The 18,357-nt window shown below is 47.0% G+C and overlaps 1 protein-coding gene across 5 annotated transcripts in view; it reads right to left on the bottom strand.

The window, feature by feature from the left end:
- The window catches only part of CTIF (cap binding complex dependent translation initiation factor), a gene marked incomplete at both ends in the record, with an annotated part of 231,005 nt that overhangs the window by 24,902 nt on the left and 187,746 nt on the right, over window positions 1–18,357 (bottom strand). For all 5 annotated transcript variants that reach the window (XM_079718264.1, XM_079718265.1, XM_079718263.1 and 2 more), the window contains one exon: window positions 13,042–13,197. In XM_079718264.1, coding sequence (XP_079574390.1) covers window positions 13,042–13,197 — 156 coding nt within the window. The remainder of the gene's footprint in view (window positions 1–13,041; window positions 13,198–18,357) is intronic.

The following is an 18,357-nucleotide window of genomic DNA, read 5'->3' as shown; positions in this document are numbered from 1 at the left end:
AGAGGTTTCATTCTCCTCGGCGTTTGTGACTGTGGGTGTCCTCTCTCACCCGCTCCACTCCCCCACCTCTTGCGTCGAGGCCTCACCTTCTTCCGACCCTCACAGCACCCTCCTGTGCCCCGTGCATCCTCCTTACTCCTCCTCAGGGGAGAGGCAGGAGAGGAAGGCTCTGCTCCTTGATTGCATCTCCAGGCCCAGCTGAAGCCGGCATGGAACCCAGCAGGTGCTCACTCAGTGGCCCCTCCACAATCCCTTCCCCAAGGCTCTCGATCTATGAAGCAGGGTCAGAAGCCCACCCTGACTTCTCACGATGGTGGCTCATAGGATTCTGACTTCGGACAGGCTAATTAAATCTCACATGAACACAGACAGAAGTCGAGAAAAGACCACTTAACTAGAGCGAGACGTGGGGAGAGAATACGGGCAGCTTCATGGACTGGCAGCAGTTTCTGCTCACGTGCTGCGCACACTCCTTTGAGTTGGATTTCGGGGGGGAGTGTTCCTCTTCCCTCCCTCATTCTGAGCTCATCTCTAGGGACCACGATCAGCCAGCCCCACGCTGCTTGCTCACCTTGCCTCTTCAAGGAGTCTGGATTTATCTCCCCTGAGCAATCTTCCTCGATTCACTCTAGAAGGGTGACTGTTGTCTCCTGTTTTGTTCAGTCTAGACATTCTATTTCATTAATTTATTCAACAGGATTTACTGAGCACCTCCTATATGGCAGGCACTGTTCCAGGCACTGGAGATATAGCTATGAAGAGAGTAGACCGGCCCCTGCCTTTAGAGAGTTTCCATGCTAGTTGGGGAGCCAGGAAACAAGCAGATTAACAAAGAAAACTCTTAAGGTGGGGTCAGATACTAGTCAGGGCTATGGAGAAAAAGAAAGCAGGCTGTGAGGATTATCGTACAGGAGGGTCCCTCTGAGGAACTGACACCCAGAAGAGGTCTGGAAGGATACCTGGAAGGGCATTCTCCCAGAAGGAACGGCAAGGACAAAGGCCCTGAAACTTCATCTACTGTGTTCCTTCACATTTTTTCTCATTAAGAAGCTCTTCATTTTATACAATATGAACATGCTGCTGGCTGATCCCTTTACTCTATGTCTTTGTTTCATATGTCTTTGTTTTGTGTGTCCTGCTACATACAAACAAGGGAGGAAGTCAACTTGTAATTAGCAAATCTACTAAATTACGCTTAATCCTCATCCCGACAAGGAACTGAGGGCCAGAGTGGGTAAGCTGCCTGGGTCTGTCTAGCTCCGAAGTCCACCTCTCCCCACACACCGTTCTCTTCTGGCTACAAGAAAGGCTGATCCTGGCTGGTCCAGGCCTCCGGTTACCTACCGATCGTTGCTGGCAGCACTGACAATGGAGCCATCGATAAGGAACTGGGCGCTGACTAGGACTTGAGGTGGACAGAAAAGAGGAGAAAAGGTGGTTCCTAACTTGCTGGTTTCCACACCAACAAGTGCTGCCTAAACGTCATCTACTCTGAAGGTCGGGCAGCAGCGAGTGGGGTATCATCAGCTGCTGGCTTTAAATTCTTTGACCCTGAGAGCTGGAGCTGGTTAAAGAAAGATAAGTGTGGGTCCTGGAGAGACTTGCGTGTGATTTATGCACCAGCTCCCAGCACAGGGCACTTTGTGTTTCCACTTCTCCCCAGTAGACAGCAGCTCTGTGAGGGCAGGGGCCATGCACAGCATGCTCGTGCCCAGGCCCTAGCAGCCCGCGCTCATCCCTTGGCACCCAAACTGCTGGGTGGAGGGGACCCGAGCTGGGCCAGGAAGGCTGGCAGGGCTGGGATGGGGGATGGGCAAACCACAGGGAGGCGTTTGTTGGGGGACGCTGAGCCAGGATTCACTGGGGCTGCTTACAACCTCCTTGTGGGTGGGAAATAGGCAAACTTTTGTTTTTGACTTCTGTGTTATCTTAAGTTACTGATGGCCATTTTTTTTACCCCACAGCTCCTGATTTCTTATCCTCTAAATATATGGGTCACTCCCTCTCCCTCCCAGGCAATCCCCACTCCCCCGCCCGTACCTAAACACTCACAAAGTGTCCCGGCTTGTCTCCCCACATGCTCCCCAGCTGGCTGAGCAGCCTCTGACATCAGCCCACTGGGAAAACGCCACTGGGACGGAGCGAGGGGAAGGATCCTTCTTTTCCAAACCCAAAGGATTTTAAAAAATCTATGGACAGACGCATGCGTATGTGTACACGTATACATGTGTGTATCTTGTACACAAACTCTAGCAAGAAACAATGCATCCTCCACCTTCCACTCGCCAGCTTAGAAAAAGAATCCACACCCCGGCCCCTCCCCGTCCCTGACCGCCTTCTGCGCGACTCTGCAGAAAGCAGGGGCCTCTTGAAGTTCAGACATTAATTACTGAGTTAGAATATTTTTCAGAATTACAAGGCATGGCCCCAGGAGATAAGAGGAAGCAGGAGATCGCGGAGCGGGGTAGGGAGGTGGGGAGAGCCGGTCCGCCCAGGGCGGCGGAGGCGGGGCTGGGGGCTGGGCCGGGGGAGGCCCCATGCCTCCAGGAAGAGCACCCCACCCCCAACCCGCAAGGCCAGGCGCCCCCTGCAGGCAGCGCCGGGAGAAGGCGAGAGGCCGTGCCGCAGGGGGCCTCCGTGGGGGAGGGGAGGGAGTGGAGGACAGCGATGCCGGACGTTTCTTTCTGGCCCCGAGCAGAGAAGTTTAGACAGCTCTACCTCTTACCTCTCCACTCGAGGGCTTAAACGTAAATTCCTGCTAGAAAATGGTTATGTTAATTAAAGCTGTCTTCTACGAAGGGGAGATCGATCAAATCAGTCCCCCTCTATAATTAGGAGGATTGATGGCGCTGAGGACTCGCTGGGAGGGAACTTGGAAGGAGTGGCAGCAATTCAATCTAACTTAAAAAAAAAAATGTCGCATATTTGCTGTTTAAGAACAGCCGTTCCCACCTATATATCCCTGACGCGGCTACCGAATTCTCAGAGAGCCACATCTTTTCTGCGTCTCTAAATTTTAGAGAAAATACTGAAAGCTTGCAACTGAACCACCTTCCAAAACGGAATTGAAGAGATGTCCTCCTGAGCCATGTTGAGATGCGTTTGGAAATCTCTTGAGTTTTAAGACTGTTTAAAAACGGTTCTGGCGTGGAGACTGGTTTCCCTTTGGAAACCAGTGTCTGGTGGAAGCTGGTATTTTTATAACTCCAGGCTCTCTATCAGATCCTGTGTTACCATGGTTGCTAAGGAGAACACTGGCTTCAAATTTCACATTTCAGTTTGCAGAGTCTGGCTAAGGAAGTAGGACAGTTAAAGGGGGGGCTGGGGGAGGGTCGGGGGAGTGGGGGTGGGGTGAGACCTGAATTTTATCTTGAGGAGGCCTCGCCTCAGGTGGGGACACATCAGGGTGCTCGTGTGTGTGTGTGTGTGTGTGTGTGTGTGTGTGTGTGTGTGTGTGTGTGTGTGTTTTGGGGGGGTGTCTGAGTAGGTCAGCGGCATCACACCACAGAGTGACTTGGCTGCCGAGTGGAAGAGGGGGACGGCAGCTCTGGAGGGGACAAAAAACTGTGGGGAGTTATTTCTGCAGAGGTTACAGGAATGGTTGCTTAAGCTGGGTATTCATAGCAGCAGCTGCTGGACCTGCAGGAACTCTGCGGCTAAACCAGCTCCCAGAGGCTGTGTACCTGCCCTGGGAAGGCTGCAATCTCAGAGGAACATTCCAAACAGGGTCTGTGCCTAAGACTAGGGCTGAAATAAACTGTTCATGTAGGAAGGTTCTCCTGAATTTTCAAGCTTCGTTCCAGCCCTTCCCTTCCTGCTTCTTAGCCTGCTTGATTGAAGGTTCTAGTCAGAGGGTTCTCGGCTAAGATGCCCTTGCCAGGCAGATCTTGTCTCAGCTGCCTTCTGGGCACCCACATTCCCGCTTCCCACTCTCACCTTATTTTGAGCACTGTACTTTCCACCATGCACTGAGTTATCTGTGGGCCTTTCTGGCCAGGGAGTGCCCCAGATTTATTTGACTTTGTCTCAGCACATTTCTAGCAGGAAAAGTATCTGGGAGACTTTTCAATTCAGTAAAGAAATAGCATTTTTCTCCGTGTTTGTTGAATGAATAAACAAACGCTCCTTTATGCTTTCCATGGTGTTGCTCTCCAGCTTAAAACACTCTCAGAGAGAGGTTCTCAGTATCACCTTGTGTCCACCAGAATGCCTCTGCTGGGAGCCAGTGCCAGCCCATGACCCACCCATCAGGCCGTCTCTTTACCACACCACACAGATGGGCCGTGCTTCATTCTGGCTACCAGCCCTCCGCTCAGAGTTTTCTTCCTGGGGGCCTCTCTCCTTCCCTGCCAATACCTGTCTGAAGCCCACTTCCCCTTAAGCTGTAGTCCCCCTTCCCCTTTGCCCCCAGCAGCTGCCCACACTCCTAAACTCCCTCCACCTCTATATTTGTACAACCCATCATAAATGTTCACAGCTGCTTGATTTCTGGGGATGTGGTAGCCAAGTGGATTGTAAGCCTTTTCGGAGAGGATCACAACTTGTACTCCTTCCTTCTAGTACAATCAGGAAACTTTGCAGTTCAGTAAAAAAACTAGCTTTGCCTCAAACCAAATCACTGCTTACTGAATGGACACAGAGTCCTGAACAAAATGCAGTCACGGTTACATGATAGATGAGACGTAGCCTATCCTCAGGTACCAATGGAAGGTGGAAATGATTTTAAAGCAATCAAGAAGAAGTCACCAGGCATTCATCCAACCACTGGTAAAGCCCATGTCCAGAGAGCGGGTGTTGGCAGGCCGGTGTAGATGCGAGGTCTGCAGAATGCTGCAGGAAGAGTAAATTGGGGCGGGGTGGGGACGCGGTGGGAAGTGAACCTGGTCTTGAAGGTGGGCTAGAGTCAGGCAGAAGGAGGAGGAAGATCACGCTCAAGGCAGGAGGAAAGTTAGAGACCTTCTGTGGAGACACAACAGGAACAGGGTGGCTGCAGCTGTAGGACTCAGGAGAGGTTCTCCAGGAAAAGGGGCTGCGATCGTGGGGGCCCTTGGTGCCCAGTTAGGAGAATGGATCTTCCTTTCTGGGGCTCCTGTGATGTGATACTTCTCTTGAGTAATGCCTGGAATACGGTTTGCTTTCGATAGCAATTCACATGTCAGCTCACCGAGGGGCTGTCACACACTACTTGCTTCATGTGAACATCTCACTTATTTTAAGCCTTAAAACAAACCCGCAGAATGAATTATTCCCATTATTCCCACGCAAAGAGAAAATATTCAGGTTCAGAAAGATGAAGAATTAGCTTAAAGCCCCACAGCTAGTAAGTGGCAGAGCTGGGATTCAAACTCTGGTCTCTCTGGCTCTTCCGGTGGTACCTTTCCACGTGCCCTTTGTCCATCAGTCTCACGAAATGCACCTAGGATGCGGCTACTCGTGTTTCTTCGCCTTGGCTGCACATTGGAGTTATATGGGAAGCTTAAATCTCCCCCCCACTCCCGTGCCTCCTCAAAACCCATCCCCAGAAAGTTTGATTTAATTGGTCTGAGAATTTGTGATTTTGTAAAAGCTTCCCAAAGATTAGAGGGGGCAGGCACTCCCCACCCCTGCCAGGGATGCAACTGAGAGTCCTGGGCTGCATGGAGAATAATTTTGAGTCTCTGTTTCCCGTTAGGGTCCATCACCACCCTGGGCACAGCCGACCTTGGTCTCTTCCAGCCCCAGGGGGCCCTGCCTTGGCCCCAGCTGGGTGGCTAGACACAGCCCCATCTCCTGCTCTCGGGAAGGGAGGAATGGTCCCACTGGAAATTACCTCTGAGGAATGTTCTGCTTGACTCTCAGCTCTGTGAAAGAGTGGAGGATCTCCACCCACACCCACTTCATCTCAGCCTTTCCGAGGTCAGATTTCTCCCTGGAGCCAAAACAATGTGAGCAATTGAATGCACGCTCACACAAAAAGTTAAAAAAGTGGCTCTCTCATTGTTGCATGGAGCAATTTCATTTCCGGAGAAGCCTGACTCGTTGCCCTCTGTGTTCTCCTCCACAGCCTGCGGGCCTGCCAGCCTCCTCCAGGAGCCCGGCCAGTTGCATCCCTGGGGGGGATTGTGGCTCAGAGACACCCCTCAGAGGAAGGGCAGGGAGGGGCAGATGGGGTTTCTGGTGCCTGGGGGAAGGAGAGCAAGGGAGCCAACAAGAGGGAGAGGTTGGTGGGGGTCACAGAGGGGTGCTGAGGGAGGAGAGATTCCTGACAGAGGCACCCACTCCCTTCCTCCCTTCCTCCACTCTGACCTCTGGCTATGGCTGCCGGACTCAGAAGAGGGCAGGAGGATGGGAATGCAGAGAGGGAAGGTGGGATGTTTGGGGGAGGGAGGAAGGATGAGAGGGAGTGGATAGAAACGCCCAGAGAGAACCATTCACTGATAACCTGGAGGAGTCTAGCAACATCACCGCTGGGTTACAGAGGTGGCAGAGAGCCTTGTAGGGTCAGGAAAAAGGGGATGAGGGATGGCACTGGGTGAGCCAGACCCTAAACCTGCCAGCTCAGTTCCAGGTGAGACGGGAGATGATAAAACCCTTAGCTCAGGCCACAGACACTGATTACAGCCCTCCTGTGTGTGGAACCCTTGCAGTCACAGTTTGGCTGAGGACCTTAGCAGGATGAAGGGGTCCTTAGAATGCTATTAAAAACAGCTTGAGGGACGTCTTAGCATTTGTTTGTGTCTTTAATTTCTTGCACCAGTATTTTGTAGTTTTCAACATACAAGTCTTTCACTTGCTTAGGTAAGTTTATGCCTAAGTATTTCATCTTTGTGATGCTATTGTAAATGAGATCATTTTCCTAATTTCCTTTTTTGGATAGTTTGTTATTAGCATATAGAAATGCAGTTGATTCTTTTGTATGTTGATTTTTATCCTGCAAATTTACTGAATTCATTTTGTAGTCCTAACAGTTTTTTGTGTGTGGAGTCTTTAGAGTTTTCTATATACAAGATCGTGTCATCTGCAAACAGACAATTTCACTTCTTCCTTCCTGATTTGGATATCCTTTTATTTGTTTTTCTTGCCTAATTGCTCTGGCTGTGACTTCCAGTACTATGTTGAATAAGAGTGATGAGACTGGGCATTCTTTGTCTTGTTCCCAATCTTGGATTAGAAGACTAAAATATTTAAAATGTCAATACTACTCAAAGTGACCTACAGATTCAATGCAATCTCTAATCAAAATTCCAGTGTTATTTCTCACAGAAATAGAAAAAAAATCTAAAACTCACATGGAACCATGAAAGACTCCAAATAGCCAAAGCAATCTTGAAACAATTTGAAAAACAACAAATCAGGGGGCATCATACAGCCTGATTTGAAAATATATTACAGGGACTTCCCTAGTGGCGCAGTGGTTAAGAATCTGCCTGCCAATGCAGGGGACATGGGTTCAATCCCTGATCGGGGAAGATCCCACATGCCGCAGAGCAACTAAGCCTGTGTGCCATAACTACTGAGCCTGCGCTCTAGAGCCCGTGAGCCACAATTACTGAAGCCCACATGCCTAGAGCCTGTGCTGCGCAACAAGAGAAGCCACCACACCACAACGAAGAGTAGCCCCTGCTTGTTGCAACTAGAGAAAGCCTGCATGCAGCAATGAAGACCCAATGCAGCCAAAAATAAATAAAATAAATAAATTTATATAAAAAAAGAAAATATATTACAAAGCTACAGTAATTAAAACAAACATACAGACTAATGGTACAGAATTGAGAGCCCAGAAATAAATCCATGCATGTATGGTCAACTGAGAGGGAGTGGATAGAAACAAAGGTGCCAGGAAAGCACAATGGGGAAAGCATGGTCTCTTCAACAAATGGTGTTAGGAAAACTGGATATTCACATGCCAAAGAATGAAACTGGACTCTTAGCTTATACCTTACACAAAAACTAAAAAATGGATTAAAGACTTGTAAACATAACTCCTGAAACTATAACTCCTTGAAGAAAACATAAGGGAAAAGTCTCATGACATTGGTCTTGGCAGTGATTTCATGGATATGACACCAAAAGCACAAAAGCAAAAACAGACAAGTGGGACTACATCAAACTACAAGGCTTCTGTACAGCAAAGTTAACAATAGAGTGAAAAGGCATCCTACAGAATGGGAGAAAATATTTGTAAACCGTATATCTGATAAGGGGTTAATTTTTAAAAAAATGTAAGGAACTCTTACAACCCCAAAGCAAAAGAAACTAATAACCAGATTTTTTTAAATGGGCTAAGGATTTGAATAAACATTTTTCCAAAGAAGACATAGAAATGGCCAACAGGCATATGAAAAGATGCTCAAGGTCACTAATCATCAAGGAAATGCAAATCAAAACCACCCCACACCTGTTAGGAAGGCTGTGTTTTATACATATATATATATATATATATATATATATATATATATATATATATATATATATACATACATACATACATACATAACTACAAAAGATTAAAAAGTGTTGAGAAATTAGAACTCTTGTACATTGTTGATGGGAATACAAAATGGTACAGCTTCAATGGAAAACAGTAGGAAGGTTCCTCAAAAAATTAAAAATAGAACTTCTACAGTATATCATCTAGCAATCCCACTCCTGGGTATTTCTCTAAAAGTACTGAAATCAAGATCTGGAAGAGATATTACCACTTCCGTGTTCATTACAACACTATTCACAGCAGCCAAGATGTGGAAATAATCTAAATGTCCATCGAGAGATGAATAGATTTTAAAATGTGATCTATACACAATGGAATACTATTCAGCCTTAAAAAAGAAGGAAATTCACAATATGGGACAACATGGTTGAATCTGGAAGACATTATGCCAAGTGAAATAAGCAGTCACAGAAGGACAAATGCTGCATGTTTCCATTTATATGAGGGATCTAAAATAGTCAAATTCATAGAAATGAAGAATAGGATAGGAGTTGCCCGAGGCTGGGGGGAGGAGGAAGTGGGGGGTTGCTAATCACCAGGTATAAAATTTCAGTTATGCCAGATGAATACATTCTAGAGATCTGCTGTACTACGTTGTGCCTACAGATAACGATACTGTACTGTATACTTAAAAAGCTGTTATGAGAGTAGATCTCATGTTAAGTGTTCTTACCACAATAAACATTTGAAAACATTAAAAAAAATTAAAAAGAGCTCATGAGGCAAATATGAGCTGTAAACAGTAGGGCAAGGAGACTCATGCAGCTTCTGATCACCAGTAATACTCCTCACTCACTTGGAAAACCATATTGGCAGAAACTATTTGCTCTTAAACAATTAAAGAGCTTGTTGAAAATTATTCTTCTCTATCCCTCGAAGAGGGATCTCTGATTGGCACATGCTATTTATGGCAAAAACAGGATCAATCCCACAAAGATCTGTTTGGCTTCCATCACAGAGTAGGCGCTGGGTATGGACGAGAATAGAATAAGAGCAGCTCCCGCTCTGCTTGTAAGGCAGTGAAGCAGGGTGTTTAGGAGCAGGGACTCGGGCAGTCACGTCTGGATTCCGATATTGACTCTGCTGCCCGCTAACTGTTTGGCCATGAGCAAGCTGCCTGATGTCTCTGTTCTCTGGAAAATGGGGATGATAATCTTCAGGGTGTTGCCCGAGTTAAAAGACAAGAGAATGCATTAAGTGCTTTGGACAATGCCTTCCACTGTACTGTCATCAATACTAAAAAATCCTCTAAGGTGATGTAAAAAGGATTGGAGCTATAAGGATGCAGTGCACCGCCACGCTCAGGATGGAGCTCCTGGTACACTCGGCTGGGGGTGGGGACAGGGGAGGTTCCAGAAGAGGTGGCTCGAGCTGGGCCTGGAAGGAGGTGTTTTAGGGCCAGGAAGAGAGAGACTCCAAGGATGGAGTCCAGGATTTCAAGCTTGAGTGACTGAGAGAGGGTTAATTCAACTAGGTCAGAGTGTGGAAGGAAATGCCCAGGGGCCTCGCTCTAGGGCAGGGCATCTCTCAGAGGGCTGGCTGTCCTCCAGCCTGAAGGGGCTCAGGGGCTAAGCACACGCTCAATCTGGGTAAGCCCCTCATCCAGTGAAGGTAGCCTCCGTGAGCACAAAGACCCCGAGGCAGAGGATTTTGTATCTTTCCCATAGGTTTGTTCCAAACGAGACTCTTCGCACCAAGATGGCCCGTGGGTTTGTGTTTGACTCGGGGGCGTCAAGGAAAGGGGAGCAGGTAAGCCTTAGGGGGTGGTGCCGAAGCAGAGGATGGAGTGGGTGTCCCATGACACTGAGAAAGGGCAGTTGGGGAGTCCTGGGGCTGCTGTCTGGCCACAGGGGGGCAGGAAGGCTGGGTCTGGGCCACGTGAGGACAGGGAGTGAGCAGGAGCGTTTGGGGCACCACTGGCACATCCTGTTGGAAGGCTCGAGGATTGATTTGGGATGTGTCTAGTGGGCAGCCAGACATGCTGGCCTGGGGATGGTTCAGGGAGCTGGGATGACCTCAGGGCAGGGTGGGCCCTGTACATTTGGGGTCATCCATCTGCATGGCCCCAGGGGAAGAGCCTAAACTTGTCCAGCATAGAGAAAGGCAGCGGCAGTGATTTTGGCTTCTAGAAACGTCCTAGAGCTGGCTCAACCTGCTTTGGGACGTGGGTCAGGCCTGGGTATGCGTGTATGTGTCATAAGGTACAGGAGGCAGCAGCTGACTCTAAGAATTCAGGGGTCTCCCCGTGTGGCCTCAAGCAAATAGTTTGGAATGCGGGGCGGTGGTTTCCTCTTTTACAAAATGGTGAAAACCATTGATCATTTATTTACCCTTCAAGTTTACCATGGGCCTGGCGGAGTCCGTGTGAGTTTAATGCAACAAACAAGTGTGCGTCAGGGGAGGCTCCTTATTTCTGGTCTGTGCAGACCTCCTGGCACTTGCCGGATCTCACACCAGAAGGTTCGCGCTACCTCAGGTGTTGTCAGAAGTGTCCCAGCAGCCAGGGCCAGGGCTCAGCTGTAGCCCTGCTTCCTGCTTGGGGGAGCAGGTGACAGCAACACCAGGAGGTGCCCAGATCACGCAGAGGGAACATGTTGGGGGCAATCCAGGTCACTGCCCTAGAACAGTGCTGCTCCCTGCCTTGAGGTGGGTGGTCAGGGGTGCAGGGCAGCTCAGGCAAGGATGAGAGGACTCCAAGAGGCCATCCGGGCCAGCCCCCTGCCTCCAAGAGGGCTACCTTCAAAGCATCCCAAAGGGATGCAAAAAGCATAGCCATGGCCTATCTTGGTACTTCAGTCTGAGCTGAGGACACTTTGAGAGTGAACTCAAGTTGGAAGAGGTCATTGTCTGAATCTGAGAAACCAGTCTGAATTCAAGTACATTTGTCAAGAAACATCTCTGGCTACGTGAAGTGGTAGAGGTTTACAGGGCCACAAGGCACCCAGGAGAGGCCTGCGTGCTCTGCTTTCACACAGATCCACGCAGTCTGGAATGAATGTGCTATTTTCCTATAAATGGATGCTTCACAAACATTTACAGATACCTCCTCCTTTCTCTTAAACTGCTCTATTATCTTTCTTTCAGAAACACAAAAGTGTCTCTTGACCACATACCTCCCCTTTAGCTGACAAGTTCTCTTTCCCTGCGGCCTTTCACAGAAGCACTTCTCCAAAAAGGTGTCCACACTCATGCCCTCACCTCCACCAACTCCCCAACGAGGCAAACATAGCTTCTGTTCTCACTCCACTGACACCGTGGGGCCCCTCCTTATTGCCAAACCCGGGCCTCTTCTCTGTCCTGGTGCCACTGATTCCCCAGAGGCTGTTCCTCTTGGGATCAGCATCTTGGGACCAGCTGCTGAGGGTGGGAGGGGACCAACACCTGTGAGGTGTGGGCTGGCCCCGCTGGACAAGGGCTGTGATGACTGCGCCCTCCTGGCTTGTTTCCAGCCTCCCGGCCACTCCTTGTCCACTTCCCCTCCTCCATCTCACCCCCCCCCAACCCCTGGGTGACCCCATCCAGTCCCCAGCACCAGGTACAGGTCGACACTTCACACAACGCTGAAGCCTGGGTCCCCAGGGATGGCCAACAGGCCACCCAAACTCTCGGTTTTCATCCACACTCTACTTGTTTCTCTTCCAGCTTCCCCACCCCAGGAAATGGTGCCAGCAGGGTGGTAGATGAGGACCCTACGTCACTTCCTCCCTTCTCTGTGTCTCATGTCAGCAAGTCCTGCTGGTTCTAACTCAGAGATATAACTGGAATGCAACTGGCCCTGCCCCCTCCTCACTCTCATGACTGCGTTTTGAGCCACCAGCCTCTCACTGGACACACCAATAGCTTCCACATTTGTCCTTCAGTTCTACCCCTTGAGAGCTGCCAAGGGTGACCCTCCAAAGTGGGTTATGATACCTGGTAGGGCAATCACCCCACTGAATTCTTGCTTCTTAAAAGTTTCTTTATTATCCTTATTTATTTCTTTATCAGAGGAAATTTAGAAGCAAATATATATATATATATATATTTTGCGTTACGCAGGCCTCTCCCTGTTGTGGCCTCTCCCGTTGCTGAGCACAGGCTCCGGACGCGCACGCTCAGCAGCCATGGCTCACGGGCCCAGCTGCTTTGCGGCATGTGGGATCTTCCCAGACCGGGGCACGAACCCACGTCCCCTGCATCGGCAGGCGGACTCTCAGCCACTGCGCCACCAGGGAAGCCCGAAGCAAATATTTTTTAAAATAATGGTAAACCAATCCAGTCCAAAGATCTAGTCACTCAATATTTTCTGTAGATCTCCCTCCTGTAGGCAGTGTTCTAGAGTATGAATGACTGCAGTCTGAGTTCATAATACTTTCCTTTGGGGGATTATTTCCTTTTACGTAAACTCAATAAATAAAAACCTGCGTAGAGTAAACAAAAGCACCGGGGAGTTCCGTTTCCCTTAACCAAATGATTGATCACTTTAAGTGGTACAAGCCTTGTAGCTTTCCTGGCGCATCAGAGATGGAGAAGCGCGTCGTTAGCAGACAGCGCAGCGCCCACGCTCTCGGGCAGGGCCGGCGGAGACTTACCTCCCTGAGGCAGGTGTAGATGGGGCAGACGAGCACGCGGAAGGGCTCGCCCGTGCTGCTGCGCATGGTGCCGAAGACCTCGCACAGGAAGGTGATGAAGCCCAGCCAGCGCTCCACGTCCTGCTGCTGCAGCTCCTCCCGCACTGTGAAGTCCTTCTGCGGAGGCACAAGAGACCACGTCAGCTGCACAGGAGCTGGGAGGGGCCCGGGCACCACCCTGGTCTGCCGCGGTGCCTACTGGCTAAGGGCTAGGCCTGGGCAACTGGTAAACCCCATGATTTCCCTGAGAAGGGCGATGGGTGACCCGTGGCTGGAGCATGAATGCTAAAGACTCACTTGTGGGCAGAAAGACCACCTTGACCTTTAGCCATAGCACCTCTTCTTCAGTGTCTCCAGATTGGGGGGCACTACAGCCTTGTCTCACTGACCCAGATACTGAGGTGGAGGGAATGAGATAAAGGGGGAGATGACACCTTTCCCAGTCATCACCTCCTCCATTCAACTCCCTGGGGCTAAACTACCTCCTTTGCTAACCTCCAAATCGTGCCCCCACAGCAGTGAGGGTAACCACACACCCAGCAATGGGCATCTGAGGCCCATCTTGGCCCCAGCACTGGGCTAGAGACACAGCTACAACCCCTGCCAGCAAGTGGTCCAGAGCATAGAAGGAAAACTAGAGGCATTCGTTCACTCATTCATTCATCCTCCTTAAAAATACCATTGCCCCACTGTGTGCCAGGCACTGCTCTAGGAGGTAAGATAAGACATGTTCATTCATTTTAGTTCATTCAGTTATGAATGAACTAAAAGCCATTGGAGGGTTCCAGGTAAAGGGACTTTGGAGAACTCAGAGGTAGGAGTTATTCCTTTCAACTGGAAATTGGCACCTTGGAAGAGCTAGGATTCTGACCTGAGAACCTGGGGGAATTTCAGGTGGAGCAATGACCACAGGTGAGGCACCAGGAAGGTAGCATGGAAGTTTGGGAACCAGGGAGGTCTTAGCCAACCTGTCCCCATTGTAGGTGCGTAGAGAGGAAAATGGGGGCAGGGTTGGGAAAGGAGGTTGGGGCTAGAGTGTGGCTAACTGAAACCAGCCAAGGAGTCAGGTTCCATGTGATGGTTGGTAGGGAAGGTTCTGGGGGGTCATTGAAATGCCTTCATCATACCTGTGCTCTTTTGAAGGTTAATATGGCATAGGTGTGGAGACCAGAAAGGAGGCCACTGCAAAGGTCCAGACAGAATGAAATAAAAACCTGAACTTTCTGGCGATTGAAAGATAAGAATCTGTGGTAGATTAGGTTATGTTCAGAAATTTCTTCTGCCTTTCCCCTGGTCTTTGGGTTTGACCTTGTGACTTGCTTTGGCCGGTAGAATGAGGCAGAACTGACAGGGTGCCAGTTCTGATCCTGGTCCTTAAGAGGCCTTAAGTATTTATGCTTACTCTCCTGTGCTGCTTCCATCATTGTGAGAAGGGGTGGCCACCGTGGGGTGGCCCAGTGGTCCCGGGAGGAGGATGAATTACTTTTTCTGCTGCCCCAGACCCTGCAGAGGGTGCTGTGGGCCTTGAAGTCATGAAACTTTGGGTAGTTCTATCCTCATTAACTTCTGTTTATCCCACTATATCTTTATGTGGTCAGAGCAGGGGCAGGCATTACCATTCCCATTTTAGAATGGGGGAACTGAGGTACAAGAGCTGAAAAGACTTGACCAAGGTCACCAGTACAAGAACTTGAATGAGAACCTAAGCCCTTCCATGGCTCTCTGCTCTGAGGTAAACGTTCTCAGCCCTGGTTGCTCACTGGAGTCACCTGGAGGAACTCTGAAGCTACTGATGCTTGGACTCCACCCAGAGAGGCTTGTGTCATTGGCCAGGGTGAGGCCAAGCCACTGGTATATTTTGAAAGCTCCCCAGGTGATTCCAATGTACAACCATGGTTGAGAACAACTCTAGACCTTTATAAAGTGCCAGCACGGGTGTTAAAATGGTGCCCCTGCCTGAGACGCCCTTTCTCTATCTCCCATAAAAATACCCATGAGAGCGGACATAAGCCCCACAACAACACCGAGAAGGAAGATTACAGTTCACTGCAGATGCCTTACCATTGACTAAAATGCTGTCGTTGAGAAGTTCTGGGTGTCCAAAGCCACTTGGCCCCACTATCCATAAGACAGGGGTGAGATGGGGAGGGAGATCAAGCGGAAGCCCTCCCTCTGTCTGCCGCTGGCTCGTAGGCAAAGAGCCTGTAACTGTTAACAAGCCCCCGTGCCTGTGCACTACGGCAGCTCCCATCAGTACTGCTCTTATTCTAGTCATTGCAGATTCAGGGCAGAAGGAGTTGAGGTGGTCCCCTGAGTCCTCAGAGGTACAGTGTTCTCAGGCAAAGCCCTCTGGGAAGGAAAAGTCTCAGGGCAATGCAAACCAGGGACTGGAGTATTTTTAAAAAAATGATTACATCTGATCAAAGAACTACAGCTTGACTCAGTTTCCTCCTGATAATCAGTGGGGTGGAGAGAGGATTCTGTTTTGGGCTAGTAGAACTCACTAGAAGACTGAAGGCCTGCTAAATATGGGATATTGAATTTGGGATGTGCACATGAAGCCACCAGCTTCAGGTAGGAGGGGAGACTCTCCTATTACCTCAGCAGACACTGAGCAACTCGTAAGGATGATCTGCACAGCTAACACCAAAACCAAACCCAGCCTTTCTCATTCAAGGGTCAGGGAGGAGCAGAGAGCTATGGCATCTGTGGAAAAATCCTGCACTGCAGAATAGGGGAGCATTATCTTGAAGATCTGATGGAAATGCATAACTCTGAAAATGTCAACTACAATAAAGCAAAGATAAATAAAATAAAAAACCCAACTACAAACATGTGGGATCGTCTGTCTGTTAAGAACAACAACATAGATTCTGTGACATGTGATTAGTTAAAAAAACCTTAGGTTGAGATGAAGTATGAGACTGGAAATGGGGATAGGAGAGAACCAAAGGAAGTCAGAAATCCACAGCAAAATGAAATGTGAATTGGAAGCAATAAAGGGTAGAATGGATACTGCAGAGAAAGTGATACATGAGACAGACTTGGAAAACAACTAGAGAGCTGAAGACAAAGCCATAGATTAAAAAAAGAAAGAAGAAAAAGGATAGAGAAGACAGAGAATGGACATGAATTATAGAGGTTTTCAAAAGGACATCAGAATTCACAGAACAAAGGAACCCGAGAGAGAAACTTAAAGTTGAAAACAAACAAAACAGAACAACAAAAAAAAGAGCTGACTCTTCAGGCAAAAAGGGTTCACAGTGTTCCAGAGCCCCACTATTTATACTTAGCAGGAGAATTTTCTTTTTTTTAATTTCAAGGAAAAGGAAAAATTCTAAAAACAGCTTTGAAGGAAAAAAAAACCCTAGGTTTCTTACAAAGGAACAAAAATATGGGTGGCCTTATACTTCTATAATTGATGTTAAAATTCAGAGAGGCAACATCTTCATATGTTTGAGGTGAAAAGAACACACCTAGCTATGAGTGAAAGCAAGACAAAGACATTTTACACAAGCAGATTTTAAAAAAATCCCACCCACATGCTTATCTTTAAAAGAATTAAATGGTGCAGCTGCTATGGAAAATAGTATAGTGATTCCTCAAAAAATTAAAAATAAAATTATCAATATGATCCAATAGTTCCACTTCTGGGGATATATACAAAAGAACTGAAAGCAGGATCTTGAAGAGATATTTGCACACCCATGTTCAAAGGAGCACTATTCATAATAGCCAAGAGGTGAAATCTACTCAAGTGTCCACTGACGGAGGAATGGATGAACAAAATGTAGTATATGCATACAATGGAATATTATTAAATCTTAGAATATTCTGATACATGCTGCAACATGGGTGAACCCTAAGGACATTATGCTAGGTGAAATAAACCAGTTGCAAAAAGGACACCAGAATACACAGAACAAAGGGACCGAGAGAATCATCATCATACTGTATGATTCCACTTATATAGGTATCCAGAGTAGTCAGATTCATAGAAACAGAAAGTAGAATGATGGTTGCCAGAGGCTGAGGAGACAGGGCAATAAGTAGTTGTTTAATGGATTAGAATTTTGGTTTTATAAGATGAAAAAGTTTTGGAGATTGATTACATAACAATGTGACTATAATTAACATGACTAAACTGTACACTTAGAAAATGGTTGAGATGATAAATTTATGCTTTCTTAAAGCACCATTAAAAATAACTTAAAACTCAAAAACTTTCTTGAATGCATGCTCCAGCCAAAAAAAATGTACTACTCAACTCTGAGAAAATCATGGTATAGAAGGACCAGAAGTGAAAACTTGAAACCAGGTAGATTTATGAAGTTAAATCAAAATAAGTAATTATAATTTTGGTTATAAGATTGAGTCAAAATCCAGAAATAATCCTCTAGAGAGAAGATATTTAATAAATAAGTGTAATCTGAATAAGAATTTCATAGTAGTAGTAACCTAATAATCCAAGATTAAATTACTTAAGACTGATGAATACTGGTGGGAGAAGGAGAGAAGACTTGTAAGCACACAAAATTTCATAATTTAGACCATAAAGATTCGCAGGTTATTGCTTCTTTCTTAAGTTTGATAAATAGAGAAATAGACATTAAAGTGTGCTTTAAAAAATATTAAAACACTAGTAGCCATTAATAGATATAAAATAAAAGTAAAACACAAGTAAAATCAAAGTAGTTCTCAAGATAACATTCATTAAGTAAAATAAAAATTATTTATATAGATAAAAATACAATCCATAATAAATAACATATATACTGTATAGCACAGCCTCAAACTACATAAAACAAAAGCTATTAAAACATAAGAAAAAGATAGAAAAATAGTATTGGAAAATGAAATCACTAGTATTCTTTTGCTGATTAAATGAACAAAAAATGTATTACTTAGATGACTTAAATAGTGTAATGAATAAGGCAAAATTGAAACAAACCTCATTATAAGCTGTGATTCTACTACATATGTCAGAATACAGAAACTGTATAGGTTACATACTTGGACTAAGAATTAAGAACAATTTAAAAAATAGCCAATTACTTGTTTAAAAGGCATTCTCCTAAAGAAAGATGGAATGAAGATGTAATCAAATATACAATAATAGATTTAGGAAATAAAGAGCTGTAAAAACTTGTGTGATGTGGTCAAAGCTATAATGAAAGGTAAATTTATAGTCTTAACTATTTTGGCTATTTAAAAAGGAAGCAAGGGGACTTCCCTGGTGGAAGAGTGGTTAAGAATCCACCTGCCAATGCAGGGGAC

The sequence above is a fragment of the Hyperoodon ampullatus genome (assembly GCF_949752795.1).
Source record: "Hyperoodon ampullatus genome assembly, chromosome: 13".
NCBI classification, from domain to species: Eukaryota; Metazoa; Chordata; class Mammalia; order Artiodactyla; family Ziphiidae; genus Hyperoodon; species Hyperoodon ampullatus.
Note: the sequence above shows the minus strand (reverse complement) of the source record. Positions and strands in the feature narration are given on the sequence as shown.